Source organism: Thamnophis sirtalis, unplaced genomic scaffold (assembly GCF_051295495.1).
Source record: "Thamnophis sirtalis isolate CommonGarterSnake01/CBP01778 unplaced genomic scaffold, rThaSir2_p1.2 scaffold_1, whole genome shotgun sequence".
Taxonomy (NCBI): domain Eukaryota; kingdom Metazoa; phylum Chordata; class Lepidosauria; order Squamata; family Natricidae; genus Thamnophis; species Thamnophis sirtalis.
The window spans coordinates 14,635,511-14,657,027 of record NW_028261381.1 but is presented as its reverse complement, the minus strand read 5'-3'; the positions used below and the strand labels follow the sequence as shown (position 1 = coordinate 14,657,027).

Below are 21,517 nucleotides of genomic sequence, written 5' to 3'. Positions count from 1 at the left end.
GCAGACAAACAGCTGGCGCCTGTTCCCAGTGTGTGCATTTGCAGAGTTACCAGATGAAGGGAACATCTAAGGAACAAGGGTTGACTTGGGAGTAAGGCCATAGGTGGTATTCCCTTACCATAGGGAATAAAAGAGGAGCGAAAGGAGAGGGGTGTTTGCAGGAGAAAATTAGTTCATTCCTGCATTCTTGCCAAGTATTGCGGCATCTGAAAGATATCAGCCTGGCCACTCTCCAAGACTGTCAGTAATTGTGAACTATCTTGAAAGACTGTGGGCCAGGACTCTACTGGAGAGGAATTCACTGTAAATTAAATAAAAGGGGTTTATCGGGATGAGGACTCAGCTTCGTGCTGCTGAAGAAGCCTAGGTCAGTACAATATAAGTATATTATAGGTTCAGTATTGCCCATATAGTTAGTAACGAAGTATGACTTGATTTGCAGAACACTTTTCAGTAAGGGCTATACATCCAGTGACCAGGTGACATACATCAAGGAGAGGAAGCCTATCCATCCATGGTGCCTTATCCTCTGAGCCAAATTCATAGCTCACAATAGCCCCTTTTTCCGTGCAGAAAAAGATAAGAGAAATTCCTGTTGCCTTATTGTCTGCGCAATAACACAGGACTCCTTTCAAGCAAGGATTCATTGTTCTCATTGAGTAGAAAAAGGACCCCTTGTTACAAAATGATTTGGGCTAAATTTTGTTTTTTTTGGGGGGGAGCAGGGGGAAGAAGCATACATGAGCTAAGTTCTACGTGTTTGATATAAAAGAATGATGTGCCTTTATTTACAGCACTTCTTCCTATAAACATGCGTAATGTCCATGGTAGAGTACAGCCCAAGCATTTTTCGTTTTGATCATCATTTATATCAAGAGAAAGTTCTATGGTAGCAGTGGCATTTAGGCTTAAATGCCACCCCATAGTACTTTCTAGAACTCCCTGGGCGGTTTACAATGTAAGCATATTTCCCCCAACAATCTGGGTGCCCATTTTACTAACCTCGGAAAGATGGAAGGCTGAGTCAACCTTGAGCCCCATCAGGCTCAAACTCCAGACTGTGAGCAGAGTTAGCCTGCAATATTGCACTTTAACCACTGTACCACCAGAGCTCACTATGATGGTGGTTGCCAATCTTAGTGCAAATTCAGAGACATAAAAAAGCAGCACATTATATTAGCTCCTATTATGGCCATCTAATCTTTATTGCCATCCAGTCTACAAAGCTGGGAAATATTATCAGCATAATACATGAAAGACAAGTGGGTGTATACAGCCTTGCGTTTGTGCCACAACATACCACATAGTCCTTTTTGCATCCACTGCAAAATTTCTGCTTGAATTGTTCACCAATGTTTCAGTGTGGTCACCTCATTGATTAACTGAGTGCAGCAGTTCTTATCCTCTGAAATGAATATCATTTAAATGAAATAATTACATTTCTACAAGTCAGCATTACTATAAGCCACTCTGAGAGGATTGCTGAGTGCTGTTTGCCTTTTACCTTAATCCTGAACGTTTGTTCCAAAACAAATGTATTAAATCCTGGCATGACACCATAATTTACGATGAAGCCTTGTCCTAAATTCTATGCTAGTGCATCATATTTCACATTTCTCTGTTAGTGTTCACCACAAGTTGATAACATTAGAAGGAGATCAAATTGGGTTCCACCACAAATCCGCGGTAGACTAAAGCGCGCTCGACGAAAACGCGTACGTGACGTCATCACAGCGCGATGAAAACGGCACGCTGTGAGTGGTAAATTTAAAATTAACGTGAAAACCTTACCCTAACCCCTCCAAACCTAACCCTAAACCTAACCCTAAGCCTAACCCTTAACCTAACCCTAAACCTAACCCTAAACCTAACCCTTAACCTAACGCTAAACCTAACGCTAACCCTTAACCTAACCCTAACCCTAACTCTTACCTTTATGTGAATTGGCTTGCTTTAATTTTATTTTTATTTTTATTTAATTTATTTTTAATTTTATTTGTCACACTGCTGATGACATCACGTACGCGCTTTGATCGGGCGCGCTTTAGTGGACCGTGGTTTTGACGGGTCACGATCAAATTGCAGGCAGAGTCTGAAATGTTTTTGTAAATATTGTGACAGGTCATTTGTCACTGAATATTTTCTTCAGTAAGGGTTAGGATTTCTCCAAGATTGATTTGCCAGAGGACACAATTAGGAAAGGACACATTGTGCAGTAGAGGTTAAAAGCATATTTGATGAAAGAAAAAGATGTCAAATTAGGTAAAATATTTCAGTTTAACTGAATTTTAGTCTTTGTGATTTAAAATCATACAGAAATAAATTATTGGCCATTAAAACACTGATTAGCTATTTCAAAGACTTAAAACTTTTTTCTCACAAATTACAATATTTCAGTTTCTTGGCAGTACAGAAGTGGAGCAGCCCAAAGGCACAGAGGTTGTGAGAGATGCTGTGAGAAAACTTAAGGTAAGGAAATTTTTTAAATAAAAATATTTATGTTTGGGGAAAAAAATATGCCTGATTCTAAATGTGTGTTTATAACTGAAGTACATTGTAGGATCCAATCTGATTTGGTCATTGGGACCAAAGGTTTATTTTTCCATGTTTTAGAATTCATGCTGGTGTCCATCTTGAGGAAAATTCTCTCCAGAATGGAGACACAATTTACAGACAGAACAGTTCCCTGAGGATGGGCTCTAGAACGAGGCCGGAGGCTTAGAAGAATAAAACTTTGGTCCCATTGACTGACTCAGATTGGATCATACAATATTAACCCGAGACATGTGTGTTTACCTTCATTTGCAAAGTACATTGTGTTCAGTTGCAAAATATCAATACTGTATGTTGTAATAGCATAGGTATGTTGACAACATTTCCTTATTTAAAGTGGAATCAAAGCTTATTTGGTGTGGAATCACCAAATCTCTGATTTTATTTATATATATTTTTATATATATTTATATATATATATATATATATATATATATATATATATATATATATATATATATATATATATATATATATATATATATATATCTCCTGTATTTATCAGCACAAATAAAAAAACATATATATACATATATGTTTACATATATGTATATGTACATTTACATACATACATACACACACACATACACATACATACATATATACATACATACACACACACATATGTATGTGTATATATATATGTGTGTGTGTGTGTGTTGTATTTGTGTGTTTTCTGAGGTTTTCGCGGGTGTTAGTACCGTATATAGAACTTTAGTTATTTGGGGTTTCTCCCGCGTAAAAATGGAGGTTTCTTGGTGACGTTTCGACAAAGTCTCATTCGTCATCTTCAGGCTTCGTGCTTCCAGGAGCAAAATATATATATATATATTCTCTATCCCAACATACAGGAAGACTTACTAACAAAGCAAAGTTCATTGCAGCAAATAGGATCAAATAAAATTTCCCCCCTCCAATAGAAATATCTCAGTTAGGATTCCAGCAAGAATGGGGATTAAAATCTCAATATTCACACAAACTGAAATTACCCCCACCCCATGCTGACAGTCTAGGCCACTGGTGTCAAACTCAATTTCATTGAGGGCAGCATTAGGGTTATGTTTGACCTTTGGGGGAACAGGGTACGTGTGGCCAGCTCAATGTCACTCGTATTGGGGGCACCTGTGGTGGACCGAACACACTGCCAGCAAAAACTGGTTCCTGAGTTCCTAAGTCTTGGGTTTGACACCCCTAATATAGGCTTTGAAATTAATACAGAGCCCCTGCTTATGTGAATAGCATTGCATCTGCTTAGTTCCTCTAATATGGATTAGAGGAACTAACACATTAATGACAAGGGCAAAATTCAAGAAGGAGAAGGGATCATATATTCCACATCTTGGAAGGAATTATGTATTTTGTTCCAGACAGCAGCTAGAGCAGCTATAAAAAGGGATTCACCTTTTGCCTTTTCAGCTGCTATTTCTCATCTCCTATTTCTTCCTCTTCCTGGCATGTGTTCCAGGGATTCCTACTAAAAAGCAATAATTGAATTGGGGATCAAATTGCAGAACCTGATAGTCTTTTAAACCTAAATAATTTTTTCTTATAACAGTGGGAAAAAGTCTGGGCAAAAAAACCAATAGATTTTAAATCTTCTATTGAAATGATCAAGGAACATCACACTGTCCATCTTCTAGGCTAAAGTTACCTACCTTTTAAAAAAGAAAGCTTTGCTGTGGGTAATTCACAGTATTGGTATAACATTCCTCTATATATTTCTAAAATATATTTTCTGAAAATGCATTTAACTTCTAGGGGGTCTGAGAAGTTCTTTCCTCTGTTAGGAAGCTCTTGTTGCCTCTTCGGGAAAGAGATGTTAATTGTTCAGACTCAGTAAGGTGTATATTCTGTCTCGGGTCAATGAGCTCCATCATTGGAAGTGTACTCTTAGCTATCTTGGGATCGTTGTTATCAGACATCTCTTATAAATGGGAGTCCCTTAGGGTCCAATTATTTGTAAAAGTATTGAATTCTCCTTCTTCTATCTGAGCTATCGGACAGACATCTACTTGTATTTTTATGGTCTGAAAGAGGACCTAGCAAAGCATTATTTTGGGAGAGATGGTAAATGGAATGAGGAGTGCATACAATTGATCAATTAATTGCAGCCTGTTTATCTCTTGAAAAAAATAACTGTGGAATGTTTTATAAATAAAACAACTTTATGATGTCAAGATATTAGCATTCAACCTAAGTGCTTCAGAACCACATTAGTTTGTAGTAATTTTAACAGACAGACAATAAAAAGAAACCCTAGTAAGTCCTTGCTAAATTATATTATGTTAGCATTCAACTTCAGCATTCAAGAACGTGAGCAACCATGGAGTAGGCAATTAGAATATCTAACCCATTCATGACAGTGGAAAGTTCTTTTAACGCTTGTATAACTTTTTATAGATGAACAATTATGATTCCAATAATCAAATCCATAATCAAAATAACCCATTTTTTGGTGTCTATTAGATAAATGTAGCTTCAGCTTATTGTTGGAAATGTGGACTTCAAAAAAAAAAAAAGCAGCATTGTTATTTATGATGTCTTGTTTCGTAGTGGTTCCTTTTTGGCCAGCAAAGGTAGTCTTCAACTTACGATCATAGTTGAGTGAAAATTTATGTAGCTAAATGAAAAATTTGTTAAGGGAGCTTTGCCCCATTTTACAACTTTTCGTTTTTTAAGTGAATCATTGCAGTCGTTAAATGAATAGCACAGTTGTTAAGTGAATCTGTTTCCCCCGTAGACTTTGCTTGTTGGAAGGTCGCAAAAGGTGATCACATGACTCTAGGACTCTGCAACTGTCATAGATAAAGAGTTATTTGCCAAGCATCTGAACATAAATCATGTGACCATGGGGATGCTGCGACGGTCATAAGTGTGAAAAATAGCCATGTCACATTTTTCAGTGCCATCGTAACTTTGAATGTTAACTAAATGAAATGTTGTAAGTCGAGGACTACATCTATTTTAATTATTAATTTTGGTTTGGAAAATTGTCTGGCTCTTGTAGATGGACATGGGATTTTTTTTCCTATGCTATACACTGATAACCACAGGAAAAAGAAAGTGTCCATTGCTTACTCTTACAATGGCAAAAATGAAAGGCATATTTTGTGTCAGTATAAAGTTGACTGAAACACTTTCAAGGGGAACTTCAGCAGGATTCTGCTGTTGAAAACATTCTCTTAGCTCTTCTTCTAATCTAGCCTTCTCTGTTGAATATTGTGTTTCCTGTACTCCCTTTTATTTGATCTTTCTGAGGGGTCCTTGGCACTTGCTTGTTTTCTTGCAGATGTTTCATTACCCGTAGTAGGTACCATCAATTAGGACTGATTATGTTACCTTGTTGGGATAACGAAACATCTGCAAGAAAACAAGCAAGCTCAGAGAGCACCAAGGATCCCTTCATTTCAACCCTGAGCTATAAATATTTTCATTTATTGGTATTTATTTTTCTCCCTACTCAGTCTACCTGATAACGTAAAAAAAATTCTTGTAAAATATTACATAAACATATACTGTATACAGAGCCAAATTAATAGTCTCCAATTAATGAGAGAGAGCCGAGGTGGCGCAGTGGTTAAATGCAGCACTGCAGGCTACTGCTAGATCAGCAGTTCAGCGGTTCAAATCTCACCGGCTCAGGGTTGACTCAGCCTTCCATCCTTCCGAGGTGGGTAAAATGAGGACCCAGATTGTTGGGGGCAATATGCTGACTCTCTGTAAACCGCTTAGAGAGGGCTGAAAGCCCTATGAAGCGGTATATAAGTCTACTGCTATTACTGCTATTAATGAATATTCAGGTCAATCCTTTTTTTCTCTCTCTCTCTTTTCATTTTGCAAATGGTTAAAAAACATTGAAAGGTCATAATTAAAATATAATAAATAGTCATTTATTCAAAGCACTAAAGGTTAATTGTGTGGCATGCAGTTGAAGCAACACCTGGTACATAACAGTAAAAATTATTATGTATATGTCATTAACCTCTATTTGCAGTACAATAATCTAACAGGTTTAAGGGCAGATTCAGTGGTGGCATTCCAAAAACCGGTTCTGTGGGCATGGCTTGGTGGGCTTGGCAGGTGAAAGATACGATCAGCAGGGACTCGGGAGGCAGAGAATAGATGTGGGTGGGGCCAGTCAGAGGTGATATTTACTGATTCTCCGAACTGCTCAAAATTTCCGCTACTGGTTCTCCAGAACTGGTCAGAACCTGCTGAATACCTCCTCTGGGCAGATTCTCAAGGGAAAGGGATTGTAACAGAGAAAATGCTTTTGTAGGATCCTACTTCATCCATCCGAGAGGAACAGGCCTTACAACATGTCAACTTTACTAATTTGTATTCAGTGGTCAGCTTCTACAAAATAGATAAGCCATGTAAAGTTTTATAAGCAATGATCAGCTCCCAGCAATGGATTTGGAAGCAAATGTATAACCAACAACATATGATCATGGTGACTTACAACAGCAGTTGCGGCAATCTCTGTTGCCATTGTTAGGCACATTCCATGCAGTTGCAGCATCCCATGGTCATGTGTTCACTACTTGTGACTTCTTGCCAACTCCCATTGACTTTGCTTGTCAGAAGCCAGCAGTTAAGGTTTCAAATGTTGATCAGACATAGTGATTGTCATAACTGCAAGCTGATTTGCAGGCACTCAAAACATGAACTATGGGGATGCAGCAATAGACCAATTGTGAAGAAGTAAATCCCCTCAGTCAATGCCATCATAACTTTGGTCACTGAATGAGTGGTCATTCAACAAGGACTACGTACCTATAATCCCATCCAGACTCAGCCATATATCTGTTTAGGAAAGCTTCTGAATCACCCGCTCTCGTGTCTTGTCAGAATTAATTCTAAGCCTCTTTCTCCCCCAATCTCCCAACCTATACCTAATCCAATTAAATAAAAACTTATACTTTATTTTAATATTACTTTAAAGAGAATAATAGAGATAAATAAACATGTTGGTGATATTGTAAAACTTTTACAGTTTTGAACAACAAAAGCCTGCTGTATGACTTTGAGTCAGTGACTCTAAGCCAGGGATGCCAAACTCGCGGCCCGCGGGTTGGATGCGTCACACGCTGGCCACACCCATGCCCGGTTTAGCGAAGAGGAAAAAAATCACGACGCGTCACATGATGCTACCGTGATGATGCGACTTTGACACCCCTACTCTAAGCTCAATCTACCTCACAGGGATGTGGTTGTGGGAAAAATAAGAGGAGAAGTATTATGTACGTTTGCTTCCTTGAGTTATTTATAAAAATAATAAAGGCTATATATAAAACAAAAACAAAAAAAGATCCACATTTGAGCTGTAAATTGCATACTGTACAGTTTATATCATTAAGAAGAAGGTGTCAGTTGATCTAATAACAAAAAAATCGAATCCCAAATATTATGGAACTTTCGTTGTATGTGTTTGAATTCTGTGGGCCTATTTATGCTAGGCAATATTTCTATATATGATTTACATGGCTGGAAGACCACAGAAATTGGGAAACTGATATGTAAGGATTTGAACTGTTAAATTAAACTTTAGAGTTAATAATAATCTTGGACCTGGGGATGCAACTGAAAACACAAAAGAGTGTTTTTGTGTTAAAGAGTAACTCACTTTCAATTTTCTAAATTAGAAAAGAAAAGGAAATTTCAATTAAATTAAAAGCATAGAACTTTATTAATGGAAGGGAATTAATTATAGTTCTACAGTCAATTTAAATGTTTTATCATTTTTTCACTTTTTAAAAAGTGTTTAATGTTTTTGGACTTTTTATCCACTTAAAACATCTGTTTCAATAAAGGACATAATGCTTCAAAGAGCTGACTGCATATCCGGAGATGTTTACATGTTATTAACTTTTGTTAAAATGGCTGTGAAATTTTGCATTTGCTGAACCATTGTTCAATTATGACTGCATTATGTTTATGTTAGGTGTGCCACAAACCCTTATAATTAATTTAGTTCTACAGTCAGAGATAAAGAAGTTAAATATATAAAAACATGATGTTTCCCTCATTTACACTATTACTTCAATATAAAAACATAGTGCACTGTGCATTTTTATTTTCTACCAACAGGTGGGGATGGTGTTCCACAGCAAAAAAGAGTCGAGGAAAAATTTGTTTTTTTCAATTTATTTTCCAAACTTTATCTTAAATAATCAGCATTTCAGTTACTATATTGCACCAGCAATTGCCTAGTTTCTTGAAAAGTCTTATTGCATAATCTATATCCTCCTGCTGAAATATTCAGTTTTACTTGGAATACTTTCTAATTTTTGCTGTACATAAATATTTTTTCTCTGTACGTAAAGATTTTTCTCTGTATTAAACAGAGTATAAATCATAAAAATCAGGGGGCCATAGTAGTTCCACAAGTGTTTCCAAAGTACTCCATCTTTCTGAAGTAATATTTTCCATAATTTTAAATATTAAATACCTAAAACAGGATATCTAAAATTGGTTTCTTAGAATATTTCCAAGTGAAACCTAACCCCGGCTGCAAATCAGAGAGATTGTTTGGCTGCAGGTGATAAATTTTAATGTATGGAAAAATATAGAAGGGCACATGGTAAAGCCCACATATTTAGCCCAGTCAAAGGGATATATTTTGAAACTAGCACAGGTATAGGCAAACTGGAATTTTCCAGATGTTTTATAGATTCCATCAACTCTCTGGGTCTGTTGAGAAAAGAAGTCAAGGCAGCTGAAGGTGACTTGATTACCTCTAATTTCTTTCTCTTTATTGTTCTGCTATCGTTCAGAGGCAACTTTCAGAAACAGGAGGCCTGCCGATACGTTGCTTTCCCTCCTTTTTCCAAATGATTTTTTTTTTCTCTTTGCAGTGTCAAAGACGGCAGTAACATTTCTGCATATTGTTTTACTTTCCACTACTTAAGGGAAAAGCTTGGAAAACAAATCAGCTTCAAAAGAAACAATGGAACAGGATCAGTAATAATAATTTGGCATCAGTTGTAACATCAACTTTCCTTTGTTGGTAATTAATATAGGATGTTATAACATCTATGACATTAGAACATTTTTGTACTTTATTAAATTTTTGGAAACATTTTCTGCAACAGAACCTTGCCAGTACAATCTTTCTTATGTCCAAGACTATAAGGATACATTTATGTGCCACCATTTATGGCATTTACATACATTTATGTGCCACCACAACTCAGCAATTGGACTAAGCATAGCGAAGTAAATTCAGCACTGATTAATTACTAAATTACAGAGACAATATTACAGAGACAGTAACAAATTGAATGAAAATTCATGGAGATGCTCTTAAAGTTGGAATTCAAAAGTCTAAGTAAACACAGGTTATCCCTGGAAGGGTGGAATAAGTGAAAAAGAAACTCAAGATTGTCCTACCTTGATTTTGTTATTGGGGCGGGGGGACAGAGAGAGAATCTCTTATCATGTTGGCAAGATTGTGTATTTAGTCTCTTTAACAGAGTTCCAGTAACCCTGACCTGGCTAATCTCCCTTCTCTCAAGTATCATCTACTGAGACCTTGGAAGTGTGCCTTCTCTGTAGCTACCAATGCCTTTGAAATAGTCTCCCACTTGAGATTTGGGAACTTTATTCTTTTACCCTTTCAGAAGGTCACAAAGGCTTGGCTCTTTCTGCAAACATTGAGTTAGGATGGGATTAGGTCAAGTGGTGAGTAATGTGTCTTGTTATGGTTTCCCGATAGGAAGACTACAATATATAATATGTCTTTTATTAATTGCTGCAAGATGCCCAAGATCACTGTGAAATAGGCAAGCATATAAATTCTTTAAATAAATAAAAAATCCTGGAAGAGCTGACAGATTACAGCTAACAAATTATCCGTTATAAATGCTCTTGATGTTCTGACTCGTCTGAGGAATATAGAAATGGCCTGGCCAATCATTTCTTCTCTCTACCAAATCTCAGTTGGCTCCTTGATTTCCCAGCAATATCTGACTTCTTCTACATAGACATTCTCATCTATTGTCAAGATTATATTCATGAGGATATAAATGCAAGGAGGTATCTCCCCTTCTCTCTTTTTTCTGGAGACACTTCGCTGATCAGAATTTGCTGTCTGACTGCTGATCTCTGCCACAATACCATTCCCGCTCTTTGAGGAACCTATACAGTAACTCACCATGAATCCTCACAAGAAACTCCAATCATACTGAGGAATAATTCCTAAAGCATATGAACTCATATCATAAACATAAACACTTACATACATACAAATACCCCAAGCATATACAGTGGGTGTTGGTGTGGGTGTGTAATGTGTTTCAAAGACAATCAGTACTATAATGGCATATGGGAATGACCTTGGGGGAAAGATGATTGGAACTAGACAAACTAGATAATGGTATGAAAAATGAAATTTAAGTCCATGGAAAGAATGTGGGTGTGGCAAACATCTCAGAAGGGATGGGACCTCCCAAGTTTCTTGGACTGTAAAAGTGGGAGGATGGTGGTGATAGAAGATGTATTTTGAGAGTTGAAAGATTCTGTTAATATAATCTTATAATAAAGGAGAGTTAATTCTTCTGGGTGTGCTTCAGAGGTGGGTTTCAGATCCCGGGGCTACTAGTTTGCTTGTGGTCACACGTGTGCATGCGCAGAAGCTTCTGCGCATGGGCAGAAACGTCTGGGTGGGTGGGCAGAGCCTCCTGCTCCGCCACTACCAGTTCGGCAGATCCAGGCCGAACTGGGAGCAACCCACCACTGGTATGCTTGTTGTTTGGACTACCATGCAAGGCTGACGTCAAGCTTTAATGTCTCAAGATCCCTTAATAGTTTTGATAATCATACTATTCTTCCTGAATATCTGGTAGGTTTGAACCCTGAGACCAGTATTTTTCAATAGTTCCAATCATCCTGTTAAGATATATCCAGAAATTCATTTCTGCCCGTGAGATGTCATAATTTGACAGTGGCCACTATAGGTTTGTAAAGTGAAAATTCTCCAAAGGGACAGTGAACTACCAATCCAAGGAATTGTTGCTGAAAGAAAGACACATTGAAAACTAAACCCGCTTTCCTAAAAAAAAAATACTTTAAAGAAACTAAGTCCAAGAGAACTTAATAATTGTTGGAATAAACAGAAAGACAGAATAGAAATTAAATCATAATAAAAAATGACAAAAGTATTTTAAACTCTGTAAATCCTAGTTTTAGGGAAACTACTAATAGATAGTACTATAACAAAATAATATAAGTAGGATCTTAAAATATTCTTTATGATTATTTTTCTCTGGTTTTCAGTTTGCAAGACATATTAAGAAATCTGAAGGCCAAAAAACACCAAAAGTTGAGTTACAGATTTCCATATATGGCGTAAAAATTCTAGATCCAAAAACAAAGGTAAGAGTCCTCATATTTCTCTTTACCCCTTAAAATTTTAGCCAAGGCAAGATAACTCATGGCATTTGGGTTACTTTATAAATGCTTACACTGGGATGACATGATTTACTTCTGCAATATTTAACATTGAAAATTGTCTCAATTGGGAAAATATGATGTACAGTAATAACTATAATTATCACTGCAGGAACTAGAGTATCATACAGCAAAAACATCCTGTGAATGGAGTTGAATCGTATGGAGTATCTTGTGTTTTTGTTTCCTTGTCTTATGAAACTGAAAATTAAACTCAGATTACCTTTGCAATTGTAGCTAACAATGCAGCTGGAGTAACATTGACATCCACAGCTTCTACTGTTTTCCTCAGGACAAAAGGAGAGTTGTTACAGTACAATCCTGTTTTCATCAGACTGACCATTTGACTTTCTCTGCAGACACCGCTGTGTACAAAAATATATGAATTCAGTATTAAAGTCAGTATTAAGGACTACAAGAATAAAATATAATTCCGTTTTGATGTTTTGTTAAGAGGACTCTGCTTCATCCTGGGCGCCTTGAATAAATAGTATTCAGCAGTCAAAATATAATTCCGAGAGGTAAATTGCACATTTGTTATTTGCAGGAAGTCCAGCACAATTGCCAGCTTCACAGGATATCATTTTGTGCTGATGACAAAACTGACAAAAGAATATTCACTTTCATATGCAAAGATTCTGAATCAAATAAACACTTGTGTTATGTCTTTGACAGTGAAAAATGTGTAAGTACACACAGACTTTAAAACTGGTTGAATTTGTTGTTCTTGAAAAGTTGTCTCAACTACCCCCCTCACATTTTTTGGGGGTAAGAGCTCCCCCCCTCTTTTTTTTGCAAAATAGTAACTAAAATAAATTGATGATTTTTCTTTTTGGTTAAAATTTCTTTTCTCTATGCTTTCAATTTCTATTGTTCTTTGCCAATATAGTACACACATACAGTATATGTTTGAATATCATAGAATAAATCCATTGCTAAAAGGCCCAATTCTACATTGAATGAAAGTGATACATAACTTAAAGTTGATTGTGCTTACTTGCCAGGAAACAGTCTAAATGCATACACCAATTAGGTTCTTAGCTGTCTGGAATAAACATAGAGCTATCCAGTTATAATGTTCTGATCAGAGTTGGTATTCAGCAGGTTCTGACCAGTTCTGGAGAACCGGTAGCGGAAATTTTGAGTAGTTCAGAGAACTGGTAAATACCACATCTGACTGGCCCCGCTCCCATCTATTCTCTGTCTCCCCAGTCCCAGCTGATCAGGAGGAAATAGGGATTTTGCAGTAACCTTCCCCTGGAGCGGAGAGGGAATGGAGATTTTACAGTATCCTTCCCCTGCCATGCCCACAAAGCCACGCCCACAGAAAAAATGAATCCTACCACTGGTTTTGATGTGCTTACTTATACAATATTTGGTACAGATGTAACAAATATGACCAAATCTTTGTCCCTTATATTTTTTTTTTAATCTGTACCCCGAATCTTCATGAAGATTATGTGATCTTTAGTATGGTCTGCTATTACTTTTAATATCAGAGACATCTTAATTATGTTTAAAACAAGTTAATGTATTATAATTTTTGTATTGTATTTTTCTTCCACCTAAAACACATTGTGCAAAATAATCAAAATGTTGCAATTATTTGATAAATTATACCAAAATCATGTTTTTATGTCCTTAGAAATATATTCCTCGTGTATTTTTATTTAATGATGAGAGATCCACTTATGATGGCCTGATTTCAGTACATCAAGCCCCTTCAGTGGAATTGTGTGATAATTTGTTTTTCTTCTATTTTTATTTTCATATTTTATTCATTCTATGGCATGAACATTTTTGCACCAGCTCTGATTTTCTTTATTAATAATGACCTTAATATTGGTGATCAGTACAAGCTTCTGGGGTTTGGGTTTTTTTTTTTTGCAACAAAACATTACCATTGCATGCTAATAGTAAGACATTTTTATTTCAAGGCAGAAGAGATAACTTTAACTATTGGCCAAGCATTTGACCTTGCTTACAGAAAATTCCTAGAATCAGGAGGAAAGGATGTTGAAACACGAAAACAGATTGCTGGATTACAGAAAAGAGTAAGTTCCATAGTTTGTCTGAGTTTAATAAATGTGTTACGTAGTGTTTTTTTTAAAGAGTCATTGCTATTCCATATATGGAATAAAAAGTCATTTTATAGGAGATTTATTAATGGGAGGTACAGTATTTCGCCAAAAATAAGACTGAGTCTTGTTTTCTTTTGTTCCCCGAAATAAGCGCATGGCCTTATTTTCAGGGAGGTCTTATTATTTTTGAGGTGCAGGAGGCAGCGAGCATGGTCACCTCAGGGTTGCTGCTGTTTTGCAATATTTTCGGGGAGAGTTTATTTTGGGGGAAGGCTTATTTTACTGTATGTGCTCAAAAGCCCGATTGGGCCTATTATCCAGGGAGGTTTATTTTCAGGGAAACAGAGTATGTCATTTTAAGCCCCATTTGTTATATTTGAGTTATATTTAAATGATCCAGATGAATTATAAAATTGAAATTTTAGGTGTAATGTCTGTAAGACATAAAGCTATCCTAGAGATTATAAACCAGAAAATGGGGAACAGAGTAACTTGATAAAAAAAATAAGACAAAAATGGTAATAAGTAACCGGTGGGATGCTTCACTATAGGATATGGGAGAATAACCTGTTTGTATAAGAGATCATGGGCTAAATTTAAACTTATACATGGAATGGATGGTATCTAATTCTTGTCACTCTGCTGATAGAAGTTTCTTCAACCCAGTAGGGGGAAGATGTGTTTTGCTCATTTTCCTTCTTACCTTCTGTATTTTTCTAAATCTGTCTCAGAGGACTAGGAACTTTAAGAAAAAATGGAAAATATACCTTTCTGTCTGAATGTTCCAGCAGCAAAAGGATCCCAATAAGAGAAAAATTGAGGGTTTCTGTTAATTTTGCGGAACATATTTCTGTATCTATTTTGTGAAGAAATTGGTTATATGGGAAGTCATTGGTGAATAATATATTGTTTTATATATACTGTATAACTGGATAGAATGCTTCAGTTGTGATAAGGCTCTATTGTGGAAATAAGTTTGTTATCCGTTTTTAGGTAACTTAAAAATATACATTTTCTTTTAAATAATGCAGTAAATTAATATTGGACAGGGTTTTTTTTCCATCATACAAATATGACACAAATTTTGGGACTCTTTTAATGATAGTGATGTTACTACCAGAAATACACCTTGTTTTACTAATGATAAATGCTTTGTTCCATGATGATTTATTTTTCTAGACTTATTCAATGTAGTGAATAATGTACAATATTATTCTAGGCTTATTCAATGTAGTGTGATAATGTATGATTTTTTTCTTACCTTGGCAATATTTCTCTGATTTTTTTTTAATATATGCATATTTTTCAGATTAATGAATTAGAAACAGAAAATCTGGAGCTAAAAAATAAGGTGCAAGATTTGGAGAACCAGTTAAGAATAACCGAAGTACATACATTGCCAGTAAGTACACTGAGCAAAAATGTTTCTCTTAGCAATTTATGTTTCTATTTTCAATTTTTGTTTTATTTCCATCATAAACCAGCGTTGAATTATAAGAATTACTCTAATAGAGAAATGTGTATTAAATTCATTAAATTTACATACAGTTTATTAAATTTCTCATCTCTCTATACAAAGCGAGTCTGGGCTTTATTACTTTATAAATAACTCAAGAGACTAAGATATCTAATATTCCATCCTTCTCCTGTTGCCCCCACAAAACAATAACCCTATGAGGTGAGTTGGCTGAGAGAGAGCGGTCACCCACTTGGCTCTCATGCCTAAAGTGGGACTAGAACTCATCGTCTCCTGCTTTCAATAATAATAGCATTATTAATGTTACGGCTACATATGGAAAGCAAAGAAGGTTGTCTATGTAATACAGTGTCTTCTTTGAGATTCACAATCAATGTTTTGTTCTTATTGCCCATATTTTTATTCTGTCTCACAAACACATGTGCACAGGCACAAAAACTTCTTTCTCTCATATTAGTAGTCGTGGAATCCAGTAAACACATTTTTTTCCACGTAGATAACTACAAAATTTTACCAAATCTTTCTGTAATTACTTTTCTATCAACATCTGAACTCATATCAGCCCAATCTATTTGCTGTCAGTGTACTATTTAAAGGGAACCTCACAGCAAAGTTCTCACTATAAAAGTTGTTTTAGAAGGTAAGGATGGGCACAATTACCTATCAGTTATAGGTAATTCCCACAATTCTACAAGTTTAAAATGTTTCCCTATCCTAAGTCTTGCAACTTTCCCTAATCCTTGGTGCATGTCTTAAGAAGTAAAGGTTAAGGGCAACTTATATGATGCAAGTTTGGACATTCTCATTACAAAAGCTACATTGCTACAATTCTGCTGAACAACATTTCTGCTGAACAAGAGTTCTGATATTACATATATCAACAGCGGGCTTGTTTTATAAACCATATCCTAGGGAACAGAAGGAATTTTAAATAAATATATGTCATAAAAGGGGGATATATAGCTCTAGGTGCTTAGAATTATTGTTAACCACTCAATAATTCAAATTAACCTATGTTAATTGAGGAATGAGTGATTGATTTCCAGGAGTGCCATTCTTATTGTGACAATCAACAAAGTGCTTATTGTTTTGACACTATCTGTTATGGAGATATTTAAGGGGCTGAAATTTCTATAGATAATATGAGTTTATGGAATGGAGAAGTTCAGAAGATGTGTCTGATAGCCATAGATGGAAAGAGGAGTTATACATAAACTCAGTTTATACTGAGTTTATACACACAGTTAAGCAATGAGACCAATTGTCTTGATGGCAGTTTAGGGGGCATTATGTGTATTCCTTGAAGATGGCCTCTATCTTCTTGGTCATCTCCAGTTGTGGATGATGGACAGAGGACATGTGGAACTTAATAATGAAAAAGAGGTTTTCAAAACTATATCCTGAATTATGGACTTCGTCAAAGACTATTTGATTGCAGAAATTTATAGAACTTGTTGAATGAATCGAAAAGGGGACTGCGAAAGAACATGACTGGGAATAATGTGGGCAAACTTTAAAAAGAGATCCATTAACATTTGAGTGATGTCCAGACTTTTAACATATGGTGTGTCAGTTATTAAATCCAAATTTAGACCAATTTCTTGTGGGCAAAGAACAGAATGCAAGAAATTAGAGGATATACATATATGAAGCTTGGTACCACAATAAGTGCTGATAAATAAACATTACCCTTGATGTAATATTTATCATATCATGAGATCACACATGTCACAGAAAATGAGATCAGTGTTTCTCCAAAATGACCAGCTTCCATAGCACAAATGCATGGACAAATGGATGGATGCATGGATGGATACATGCACACAGACATACATAGATGCAAAATACAAAGATATATTATAGATATATATCAGATAAATTTTCTGCAGTCATAAATTTTTTAGAAATAAATGGAAGATGGTAGTAATTGGAGGAATAAAAGCCAATATGCTGGGCTGTGTATTTTGTTTTTACAAAAAGAAATGCAAGGAATACTGATTGTGGTGGTGTTTCCATTACATTTCTTAAGCAGATTAATTGTGTATTTAACATTATTAGCAATTCTTTTTTGCAACCTGGGCTTCAGGAATAAGATTCATTGCAGAACTCATGAAAGACTAGGGTCTGTGCCATTACAAAGACATCTGGATAGGTTGCATAATTAATATAAGCCACCCAAAGTTTATATAAAATGGAAGCAATAAATTGAAGGTGCAACCTTGAGAGATAATGAAGGGGGAGGGGATTAAGATTGTTAAACTGTTAGATTCCTGGGAAGTTTATATTAATGTCATTATAGTCCCAGTGACTATATGGATTGTAGTCTGTAGCCAGTCTATTCCCAGAGCTATTGAAACACGTCATTGGAAGACAATTTCACTCCAGTTAGAAGATAATAAAAAGAACAGACCTACCAATATCTAAAAATGAGTAAAGTAATAACTAGAAGTCAGCATGGGTTTGTTAAAAACAGACCATGTCAAACCAATCTTATTTAATTCTTCAACATAATGACTAAATTAATAGACTATTGAAATATGGTGGACATAATATACTTAGACTTCAGCAGGGCATTCGACAAAGTAGACCAAAACCTACTTTTTAATAAGCTAGAAAAATGTGGGATAGATAGCATCACCATCAGATGGATTTGTAACTGGCTGACCAATCACATTCAACAAATAGCCCTTAATGGTACTATGTCTACATAGAGAGAAGTAAGCAATGGGGTACCACAAGATTCCATCTTAGGCCCAGTACGCTTCAATATCTTCATAAACAACTTAGATGAGGGAATAGAAGGGGAACCTATCAAATGTGTGGATGATACTAAGCTGGGAGGAATAGCCAACACCCTAGATGATAGGCTCAAGATCCAGATGGAACTTGACAGAGTTGAAAACTGGGCCCTATCTAACAAAAGGAAATTCAATGTAGAGAAAAGTCTTACACTTAGGCAAGAAAAACCAAAAGTACATATATAGACTGGATGAAAGCAGGCTTAATAGCAGTAGCTGTGACAGGGATCTTGGAGTCTTAGTGGATAGCCAAATAAATATGAGCCAGTGTGTGGCAGTTGCCCAAAAAGCCAATGCAATCCTAAATTGCATTAACAAAGAGATGCAATCAAGATCAAGTGAGATACTAATACACTCTATAAAGCCTTAGTAAGATTACACCTAGAATACTGCATCCAGTTTTGGTCACCACACTATAAAAAGATGTTGAGACTCTAGAAAGGTGCAGAGAAGAGCAACCAAAATGATTAGGGGACTGGAGACTAAAACATACAATGAATAGTTGCAGGAACTGGGCATGGCTAGTCTGGTGAAGAGAAGGACCAGGGGAGACATGATAGCAGTATTCCAATATTTGAGGGGCTGCCACAGAGAGGAGGTGGTCAAGCTATTTTCCAAAGGCCAGACAAGGCCTGACAAGGAATAATGGACGGAAACTGACCAAGGAGAGATTCAACCTAGAAATAAGGAGGAATTTTCTGAGAGTGAGAACAATCAACCAATGGAACAGCTTGCCTTCAGAAGTTGTGGGAAGCTTTCAAGAAGAGACTGGATTGTCATTTGTCAGAAATGGTGCAGAGTCTCCTGCTTGGACAGGGGGTTGGACTTGAAGACCTACAAGGTCCTTTCCAACACTATTAATCTGTTTCTGCACACAAGCTCAAAGAGCACCAAGAATTTCACAGACTGTTTAGTTTCAGGGATTCCAGTTGGTTACCTGTTCTGTCCCCCCTTCTCCGCTCGTTAAACAGACAACAGGCAAACAAACTTAAAAGGAACTCTCTTTATCAGTTCTTGGCTCAAACTGGCTACGAGCCCAAAAATAACATAAATAAAGTCTCAGACTAGATAACAGAATAGCAAACGAAAACTCTTACAAGCAATGCACTTTTGAATCAGGGTTACAGAAAACAAAGCACTTTTCCAAGTGTATCTTACATAAACCACGACTGATGATCAATCAATGTTGAACGAACCAAGGAACGTTGACTCCTGCAACTAGGGCATGGCACCATCCGTCCTTTTATCCCCAGAATATGCCCCTAACGAGCCCCAGCTGCATAATTAATCTTGCATCCCGAAAAGGCTCACAGAAGACTGCTGCTAAGTCACAACAGTTACCAGTGCTGAATTATATAGTTTTGTGCATTTTTCATAAACATAACAGCTGGTATCAAGAGTCTCTGCAGGTTGGATATTTGTGAACAATGGAAAATTAAGTGAAATTTCCAGTGACGTGAAAGCCAAACCAAGGGCTACAGCAGTATTTCAGTGTTATTTTGAGCCTTAGCCTAACAGGAATGATTAAATGTAGAATTTAAATTCTGGTTGATCCAGTCTCTGAGCCCTATTGCATGTTGCAAATCTCTTTGGATTCCCAGCTGCACTAATTCAACTTCTGATGTGTTGGTGGATATGTGAGAAGGAAAGGAAGAGAATACTGGCATCTTCTTTTCCAACCCATACTCTGCTACAATTCATCAAGCCTTCCAGCACATTCAAACTGGATTAATCCCGGCAAAACCTTTGGGTGCATTGACAATTAGCTCATCCTATATTTCATCTGTGGGTCCCCCTCAACTCATTGCCTTTTTAATTGCTTCCCATATCCTGAACTGAAACATAACACTATATTCCTTCATCAAAAACCCTGGCTTAACTTGTGAATCCCCCAGTTAGAGTCACTGGCTTGATTGAATACTCAGCTCTCAGACTTTCCATAATATGAGTGTATTTATTCATATTTGAACTGTTCTGGATGTTTTTGTTTTTGATTGTGTAATCAAAATCAAATTCTGATTTTATTGTATTTGGCTGAGAAGAGGAGACACATATTTGTTTTTTTTTTTTCTGTTCAGTTGTGCTGATCCTTGGAGACTGCCTGGACAAGTCTCCAGGCAGGTTTCTAGGCAAGGGTTTTCAGAAGTGATTTGCTATTGTCTCCTTCCTAAGGTCAGGACTAGAACTTAATGGTCTCCTGGTTTCTAGTCTGACACCTTAACCACTATATTCAACTGGTTGTCATATGTTTATCTACAGTGTCTATTAAAATGCTGGTGTAGAAATTTGCAAACATATTTAATGCCTGGTGATTTTTATCACAATAATTACCCGGAAGAAGTATCATTTAACTGCTATTACTTTTTAAGAAGTAAACATTATACTGACTTTTATCAATATTGCATTACTTAATGTACAAGCTAAGGAAATTTGTCCTTTCCCACGCAAAAGATGGTTACTTTTGGGGAATGGAATGGAATAGAATGAGTGGGAGATTTTCTAGTCCAACCGCCTGCTCAGGCAGGAAACCCTATATCATTTCAGACAAATGGTTGTCCAATCTCTTCTTAAAAACTTCCAGTGTTGGAAGACCCACAACATCTGGAGGCATGTCATTCCACTGATTAATTGTTCTAACTGTCAAGAAATTTCTCCTTAATTCTAGGTTGCTTCTCTCCTTGATTAGTTTCGACCCGTTTCCTGTCCTCTGGTGCATTGGAGAATAACTTGACTCCCTCTTCCTTGTGGCAGCCTCTGAAGTATTGGAACACTGCTATCATGTCTCTCCTAGTCCTTCTACTAGACATAAGCAATTCCAGCAACCTTTCTTTATAATAGGATTGAAGATGAGGGTTGCTTTTTTATTTTTAGAAAAAGTGAACTTTCCCCTTTTCTTTCTACTTTTGACTCCTTAGAATATATTTTTTTCTCTTTCTGTGATTCCTTTACAGTTGCAGCACATGTAGTCTGATTATGAAAACCTCTTGCTGCAAAGGCTTCTATCCTTTCCTGAGTAGAGCAGTGAGGACTTTCTTTGTCATTCCAGGCAATCTTCTCAAATATTTACACCACTACTTTTCAAAAAGGTCTTCCAAAAAGCCAGCCCATGAACCCAGCATCCCATCAACACACGTCATCCTGCTGTACAGTCTTTTTAA

The 21,517-nt window shown here is 36.4% G+C and overlaps 1 protein-coding gene across 4 annotated transcripts in view; it reads left to right on the top strand.

The window, feature by feature from the left end:
* GULP1 (GULP PTB domain containing engulfment adaptor 1) overlaps positions 1–21,517 on the top strand; it is a 132,927-nt gene that overhangs the window by 97,494 nt on the left and 13,916 nt on the right. For 3 of the 4 annotated variants that reach the window (XM_087708022.1, XM_087708008.1, XM_087708015.1), the window contains exons 5-9: positions 2,398–2,469; positions 11,830–11,928; positions 12,551–12,688; positions 13,941–14,057; positions 15,394–15,486. In XM_087708022.1, coding sequence (XP_087564148.1) covers positions 2,398–2,469; positions 11,830–11,928; positions 12,551–12,688; positions 13,941–14,057; positions 15,394–15,486 — 519 coding nt within the window. The remainder of the gene's footprint in view (positions 1–2,397; positions 2,470–11,829; positions 11,929–12,550; positions 12,689–13,940; positions 14,058–15,393; positions 15,487–21,517) is intronic. The other variant, XM_087708030.1, reaches the window with a different exon arrangement.